Source organism: Salvia miltiorrhiza, chromosome 2, assembly GCF_028751815.1.
Source record: "Salvia miltiorrhiza cultivar Shanhuang (shh) chromosome 2, IMPLAD_Smil_shh, whole genome shotgun sequence".
Classification (NCBI taxonomy): Eukaryota; Viridiplantae; Streptophyta; class Magnoliopsida; order Lamiales; family Lamiaceae; genus Salvia; species Salvia miltiorrhiza.
The window spans coordinates 47,456,591-47,464,717 of NC_080388.1; the positions used below are offsets into that span (position 1 = coordinate 47,456,591).

The window sequence follows — 8,127 nt, forward strand, 5'->3', positions numbered from 1 at the left end:
ACGTGAAGCAAATCAATTCGCCTTTCCAACATGTCAAAAAGAACGTCAGGTGTGAGAGGCCATCTATGACAAATGTCGAGCGAATTGGGGCTATGACATGAGCGATGGTCAAATAATTGATCAAGCACAACAATTGTATGCCTTCGATCATGGGTTAATTCAAATATCACCATGTGGGCATGTGCTCCGTGAATCTAAAAAATTCGTGTCTATCGGCAAGAATGTTCCCTCTGCCAAACGTTTGAAGGGATCGGACGGTCGCTACACGACGACTTCTAGCGAGCTGAGCATCTCAACGAGGCCCCAAGGCTAAAAGCCAACGAAGAGAGACAAAGAAAAATGAAAGAAAAAGGCAGAGTTGTCGCGACCATGGAAAACATGGTGAAAGTCATAGATATTTCATCCTAAACCCAACGGGACCTCGCCGACTTCATCCTCGTGGGCAAGGATATGTCGCAGATGAATCCCGACGAGTTGGAGGTTCATATGAAAAAGGTTGTGGAACTCAAACGTCGCCATGAACTTTAAATTTTAGTATTGTAGGCTTTTTTTTTGAATTAATTTAGGCTTTTGTTTATTTTAATGTCATTTTAATTTTTAATTAATTTAGTGTTAAATTTTAATTTAAATGAATTTTATGTTGTTAAATTTAATGTTTAATTTAATTAAAAAGTATATCAAAATAAAGATAAAATGAAAAAAAAAATTAAGAGCTCTGGTGTAGAACGTGCTCAGAAATGATGAGGATCATTTAAGAGCCCTTGAGGATCTCTCGTTTGTGGATGTTCTTAGAGTCGTATTATATATACAAAAAGAGTGAATCATTCAATCATTAAGATTACTGGTATATGTATTATTTTGATAGATAAATGCAGTACTTGAGTTGGCATTAAATTCAAGGTAAAAAATTCATTTATTTTTCAATTTGATTAATTTAAGAGTAAATATAGTAACTTTATAAGTTCTGTACAATATATATATACATATGGTTCAAATGAAACCTTCTTTCTGTGAAAATTGTGAGACATAATTTAAGAGTGGCTTATACGTTGACAAATTGTGCCTTAGCTTCATACCGACCTAGCATCTAGCTAGCTTAAGCTAATCTAGCCATAATACGGTATATCAATTTGTACACATATTTAATTATATACGCGCGGTTGATGGTCCTTATAGATGCAATAACGCCGACAACTTACTCCTAAGGTCGACGTCCATGTCAGAAAACTGAAAAAAAAAAAAAAAAACTTCGTGGTTTACTTGCATAGACCGATGATCTCCTTTGAATACAAATGAGTTCATAAAATATGATTGTATTTTAGATAAAAGATAAGACAATTGGTTTGTGTACATCAAAATTCATAATTTTAATTTTTTTATAAATAGATACTCATATTTGTTATGTTTCTATATATACAACTATAAAATTATATTTTTCTTTACATATTTCATTTATTTTCATTGAAGCACAATTAGTTTGTCGGTAATTAATTTCACATTTCTATGTTATTAATTTAGTTTGTAATTTCTTGGTAATGATGTATTTTCTATTTGTTGCTCAATTTTATTTTTTGGCATTTTAGCATTTTTATTATAATTAATTTTTTATTTTTATTTTTATTATATGCAACTCTTATGCTTAAAAAAAATATAATAATTATATAAAATATTGTGGGGGGCGCGAACGCCAGCCCAGACCTGGCGCGCGCGCGCCCTTCCCAATGCCGCGTCGTCCATCTTCGAGCCCAGCCTCGTCATCCATGCCCGGCTCAAAATGCAATTTCATGGTCACAAAAAAGAATGTGTTTTGAATTAAAAAATAAAAAATAAAAATAAAAATTCGATTTTTTCAATGGAAAGAATGGCAGATTTATGGGAACGGCTCTCTTACCTTTTTTTTTTTTTCCTTCTACCTATGTTATTCATCATCTATAAATTGTCCATCATCCATTCACTTTCTTCTCATTCTTCTTTTTTTTTTTTCATATTTTTTGTGCAAAAATCATGGAAGATGGTTTGGCTAAATATTGGAGCAATCACTCCCAAAATCCCTCTCCCGCCAATCCAAATTCTCCCGACAATGCATTCTCGTCATTCTCTCAATCTTCTAATGCCTTTCAAACGGCGGGTCTTAAGGGAATAAATTTGAACGCCCAATTTGCGGCTACGACCGACCCAGAGGTGGAGGAGATAGCATCCATTCTGCCGTCTACCAAACAACGAGGCGACTACATCCCGACGGAGACGACACTCGTGTGTCATTTATATGCTGAGGCCACATGCGACTCCATCAAAGGCTCCGACCAAAAAGTAGCAAGTGATTGGGGCGATATCCTCAAAAAATACAATGCTCAACGGCCCAAGGCACGATCCAACGCGATGTGAGGCAAATAAAGTCTCACTTTCAATGCGTGCAAAAGGACGTAAAGTTGTGGGAAGCCATCTACGAGAAGCGCCAAGCAAATTGGAGCTCCAACATAAGCGACGAGCAAATCACCTCTCAGGCACAACAAATTAATTTACGCTTTCGAGCACGGTGGTATTTTCAAGTACCCACATGCTTGGCATGTGCTTCGCAAATGTCACAAATTCGCGACGATTGGCGAGGATGTCCACTAATCCAAACGTTCCAAGGGCTCGGATGGTCGCCATACGACCACCTCTAGCCAGGGCCGGCCCTTCTTCAATTTAAATGGGGCAAAGGCCTAGGGCCCCCAAATTTGAGGGGCCCCCAAATTTAAAAATAGTTCTATTAGTAGTATTTTCTTCAAAAAAAATTATAAATTAGTATTATTTATTAATTTTAAATTTATTAAATAAATATTATTTGATATTGATATTAAAGATTTATTTTAAAATTACAAGTGATACAAATGTGTTATACTTATCATAAGAAAATAAAGTTAATTGTAGAAGTTTTTGAGTTTGTCAAAACATCATATTGTTAATTTAATGTTTCAAATGCATGTAGGATATTGCTAAGTATACCAGTTATTGTAGCGTGAATAGAAATATTTTTTGTAAATTAAAATTGATAAAATCTCATTTGCCGATTACTATGTCTGAAGAAAGATATATTAAATGTGCTAACAATTTTGTGCATTGAAAATGAATATATATTGAAAATACATTATTTAGGGCAGGTAAACTTGATCTTAAAGATGTTATTGATGATTTTGCTTTTCAAAAGCTAGAAGATCTAAATTATTTAATTATTGTTATTTAGTTTATTGTACTTAATAATTAATAATAAAGTTATTTAGTCACACAATCATGCGAGACAATCACATGCTATCTCTATTGATGACAAAAATCTCAAATTTTAGCGTGCATGTGTTGGCCAAGCGGTAAAGGGTTAATGCCTAAGGCCAAAGGTCTTCAGTTCGAGTCCCTTATGGAGCAGCCTTTAAATCTCTTTATTTAATAATGTTTGTTTATAAAATAAGAAAAAAATAACATATAAAAAAATCTCAAATTTTCATTTTTATAAGGGCCCCTTTTTTCGTTTTCGCCCAGGGCCCCCGGAATGTCAGGGCCGGCCCTGCCTCTAGCGAGCAAAGTATCTCCACAAGGCCCTAAGGCCAAAAGGCGACAGAAAGACAAAGGCAAGAAGAAGGCGGAGTCGTCCGGCAACAAACTCAAGCATGCGAGGCCATGGAGAACATGGTCAAGGTTATGGGCATCTTCTCCCAAGCCCAACGCGACCTCAACGACGACATCATCATGGTTAAGGATACCTCTGGCATGAAACCCGACGAGTTGGCTCACCACTTGAAGTTGGTGGAACCACTTGAAGTTGGTGGAAGATACCAAGAAACGAAACAATTTATCATAGATTGTAGTAGTTTTTTTATGCTTTTTAAAATTTAAGTAATTTAGAACTTTATTTTATTGTAATGTAATTTTCAATTTCAATCAATGTAGAATTAATTTTTAATTTAAATGAAATTTATGTTTTTAATTATAGTGTTTAGAATTAATTGAAAACAAACACTAAAATTTAATATAAATTAAAACAAAAATTCAAGAGCCAAGGGGTTAACTCACCAATGTGGGGTGTTGGGTCACAATTAAGGGGACCATATTTAAGAGCCAAGGTTGGCTCACCACTGTGGATGCCCTAAATCTCTTAAAATGGGTATGATTGGGTTGAGATGGATATTGATGATATGGAAGAGAGAGAATTCAATTAAATATTGAAAAGGTTGAGTGATTGCTGTTAAATGTTAATGGTAGGATCAAGACAGTAATTAAAATTGATTTTATTGACAAATTATGTTATTGTCCTCGTATGATCAATTACTGATCAACGGTGAAACAAAAGATCATACCCTCACTACTAGAGTGAATAAATGATCAATTAGGGTTGTAAAAGGAAGAAATTTGGCATATTTTCAATCATCATTGTCGATGAATGAAATCAAATTAATGATTTAGATTAGCTTCCAATCCCATTGTAATATTTAATTAGTGACCAAAATCCTTTATAATGTCAACCACACTCATAGATATTATACACGCTGCAATTATTTACGTAACAATTCAAACATCTCAAAAATAACAAAGAAGAATCCCAGCGAGAGGGGAGGAAAAGAAAACACTTTTTTGTCATTTAATTTTGTCCAGATATAGTTGTGTATGAAAAAATATGGGTTAATTGCCTCTAAATTCTTAAACTATAGTCGCTTTTCATTTTTTCCCTCAATCTTTGAACTTTTCACAAAAATCCACCAACTATTGATTTTTCCCAATTTTCCCATGACGGCAATTTTCGGCCAAATTCGATATCGAAATTATCCTATGTGGCGATATTAACTTAAAACGTGGCAAAACGACGTGTGTAGTGTATGCCACATAACCCTATACGGATGCCACACACACACCCCTTCCCTAAATCTATCTTCTTTCTTCTCTCTTGGCAGACAGCCGCCACCTCTTTCTCGTGGCGACAATAGCCGCGGTAACCACGACATCGCCGCCCTTTCCCCCTCTCCAAACTCTCTCTGACGCAGATGGGGAAAATCCCTAATCTGCCAAATCCCAAAACCCTAGGCTCCATCTATTTCGATTTCAATCGAACGGCAGCCAGATGATCGCTTCGCCGCCGCGGCAGCAATAACGCCGACCAGCTTCCTTCCTCTTCCATCGACCGGCTGAGAAGTAGCAACAAGGACCACCGCTCAACCCCTTACTCTCTCTCTCGACGGACAGCAGCAGTACAGGCCGCCACCGCCGTCGTCCACCGTTGTTCCCCCTCAGGCTCATCTCTCTTTCTTAATTTCTGGTCGGGAAGTACATTGCACACACCGCCACATCACCGTGACAACAGCAGTGTCGCTGCACCTCCGGCGGTCCGGCCGTTTCCCTTAATTCCTCTGTTCGACGCCCAACAGCAAAACTCATTGGTGAAAAAGAAAAGGAAATGAAAATGAAATGGCACGATAGGAAAATCTTAAAGTTGGAACAGTAGGTGGAATAAAAAACTTAGTAATAAATTGAAAAAAATAATAAAAATAAGCAGGACGCGGACACCCCAACAAGAATCAATTAATTATGATATGTCATATACCTTTATAGAGGGACTGTTTTGGTGAGATCTAATTTATTATTTCTTCCAAAAAGCCCCAACATAGAGGAAGAAGCATTTAAAACTCACTATCAATAAAAGAGAAGGAATGGTATATTCAAAATTAACTTTGTTATCAACAAGAAAAGGTATTCACAATTTGAAAAGTCTTTTATTTTTGGAAGGAACATTTGAAAAGTAGTCTCGTCCTCTTATTTTCTTATAGCGCATCGTCCTATAATTCTGGGCCATATAGATGTACTACACTCTAACACATACACATCATCATCTTCAATTCTCTTCTCCTATATATATACAAAACACAAATAAAAATCTTCTTCACACTTTACAATATCTACAGCAAGATCACAAACACGCTCAGTTTAATTTATTAATCTGCAAAAATCGAGCTAGGTCTCATGTTGATCAAGATCACACGAGTTTGCGATTCTTCTCTGAGTGGCTTCAATCATGAAAGCCGCACTCAGAAATCCAAAAATTTCTTACAAAATTCTGATCACAGAAACATGGTTGTTGCCTTCAACTCCAAAGATAAACAAGGTTTCCAAGCTCTAAGGAGCCATACAAGATTGCAAAACTATGGCAAAAATACAAGGTATGCAAATCCCAAACAAATACTTATATAGTGTTGTTAGTTGTAATAATATATATGTGATCACAACGGCTTGATCGATTGTTGGTTTCAGAAAAATTATTGTGCATAGCGTGGAACCAGGAGCTTCGCCGCCGGGGCCTCCTTCGAATATTTTGTGAGTCAATCATAAATATTTTTAAGATCTTGTCTATCTATATATATTTGCTTATTGATCAGTCTTATTCAAATTGTTATTATGTTTCTTATTGTAAAAAAATTTGGACAGAAGCTGGGCTGTGGGTGTGGCTGTAGCAATAGTGATACCTTTCATCACTTACAAATGGGGTCCATTAATCAAGAGTAAGGATGCGTTTAAGAATCTCATGAAATTTTGTATTTTCATATCTTATGCATTTAATATTTCATTAGTGAATTAATGATATAGTTAATGAGGCTTTTTTTTCTGAAGTTGAAGAAATTTTATATATATGTACGTGTGTGTAGGCAAGGTTATGGGCGCTCTGCAGATGGCGGAAGACGTGGCAGAGGCGGTGGAGAAGGTGGCGGAGAAGGTGGAGAAGGCGGCGGAGGATATCGTCGACGATATTCCAAAGGATACGAAATTGAGGGAGGTTGTGGATTTTGTTGAAAAAATTGCTGAAAGAGCAGCTGATGAAGCTGGGGCAATTGATGATTTCATTGATAAGGTCCTACTTTTTTATTTTATTTTGTTTTTTACCTATATCTCTATGTTTCGTGTTATTTCTGAACTCGATTAATTAGTCAAAATGCTTAACCAGCCAATAGTCGGTCATTATAGTTTAATGGAGTAATTAATTAATATAGTCAAAAGTTGCAGAATGATTATGATCTAATTAATTAGTCCGTTTCGTAGGTTGTGTGTTTTTCCAAGGAATTGAAAGCGACAGTATCCTACTATCACATTTATTTCGTGGCCAGAAAAATACTCAACTACTATTGGGTATTGGACTTTTGAGTAAAACATTTTCTACTATGTAAGAGTCTATAATTCAATTATATCAAAATAATAGTTATATATTAAATAAAAAATAGTGTAATTGGCTTAACTTATAATTAAGATACTGATGGAGTTCACTTGTGACACTTAATTTTTAACTTTTTTTATTGATTTAAATTAAATATATAAATTTTATTTTGGCCATGGCTGCGTAAAGGTTGATGGGATTTTGTTGGAATTAAACCTGATGCAGACGAGATGATTATGATCAAGTTGTGATAATGCTTTTATATTCACTTAATTAGAGTTTTTATTTTTTACACGAATTAGAGTTTTTTTTTCTATTGTAAGCTTATGAGCCACTTTATTTTTTTAATTAAATATAATCTTTTGATGTGGGTGATTTGTAGTTTTATATTTCATTTAATTTATATATGTAAATATTAAATAATTTGGAGGAAAATATTGCAGCTTCAAGAAGAAGAAGAAGAAAAGGCAGAATCCCCTGTTAATTCTCTCAATGATGAAGTTAAGAAGCCTCCAGAGGATTCAAAAGAGGAAAAACCAAATGCTGGAAATTAAATTAAACAAAAGTTCATTAAATAGCAACTTTTGCCCACTTGTTATTGGTTTCTGTTTCGAGAGCATTCAAATTAACTTTTAGCAAGGGAATTTCTCGTGTAATTATATATTTTAAGGTTTTGAATCGTTGTAATAATATTGTACGTTATTATTGTAGAGCTAATTGTTAAAATCGTTCCATAATTTTCAATGTTTTCAAAAAGAGAATTATATGTTACTCCTTTCGTCCGTTAAGATTATGTAAAATTGTTTGGGCACAAAATTTAATAAAACTGGTGATGATTTTGATGTAGTGGAGAAAAAGTCCCGCAACTTTATGAGATGTGTGGTTGAGATTGAATTTGGGTGAGTTTTTTGTAAATAAAGAGTGTTAGTAAGGATAAAATATTAAAGAGGATGGTGGGA

At 34.9% G+C, this 8,127-nt stretch overlaps 1 protein-coding gene across 3 annotated transcripts; it reads left to right on the plus strand.

Moving 5' to 3' along the window:
• The first annotated feature begins 5,632 nt into the window (after positions 1-5,632).
• On the plus strand, positions 5,633-7,878 carry LOC131011779 (uncharacterized). Of its 3 annotated transcripts, none has more exons than XM_057939618.1 (5): positions 5,633-6,182; positions 6,274-6,336; positions 6,448-6,521; positions 6,666-6,868; positions 7,612-7,878. In XM_057939618.1, exons 1-5 carry the CDS (start codon positions 5,986-5,988, stop codon positions 7,720-7,722), a joined length of 648 nt encoding a protein of 215 aa, XP_057795601.1. In that variant the 5' UTR covers positions 5,633-5,985; the 3' UTR covers positions 7,723-7,878. The 3 variants fall into 3 exon arrangements, with proteins under 3 accessions (XP_057795601.1, XP_057795602.1, XP_057795603.1); XM_057939619.1 differs by having other exon boundaries at positions 5,774-6,182; positions 6,451-6,521; XM_057939620.1 differs by lacking the exon at positions 6,448-6,521 and having other exon boundaries at positions 5,775-6,182.
• The last annotated feature ends 249 nt before the right edge of the window (positions 7,879-8,127 follow it).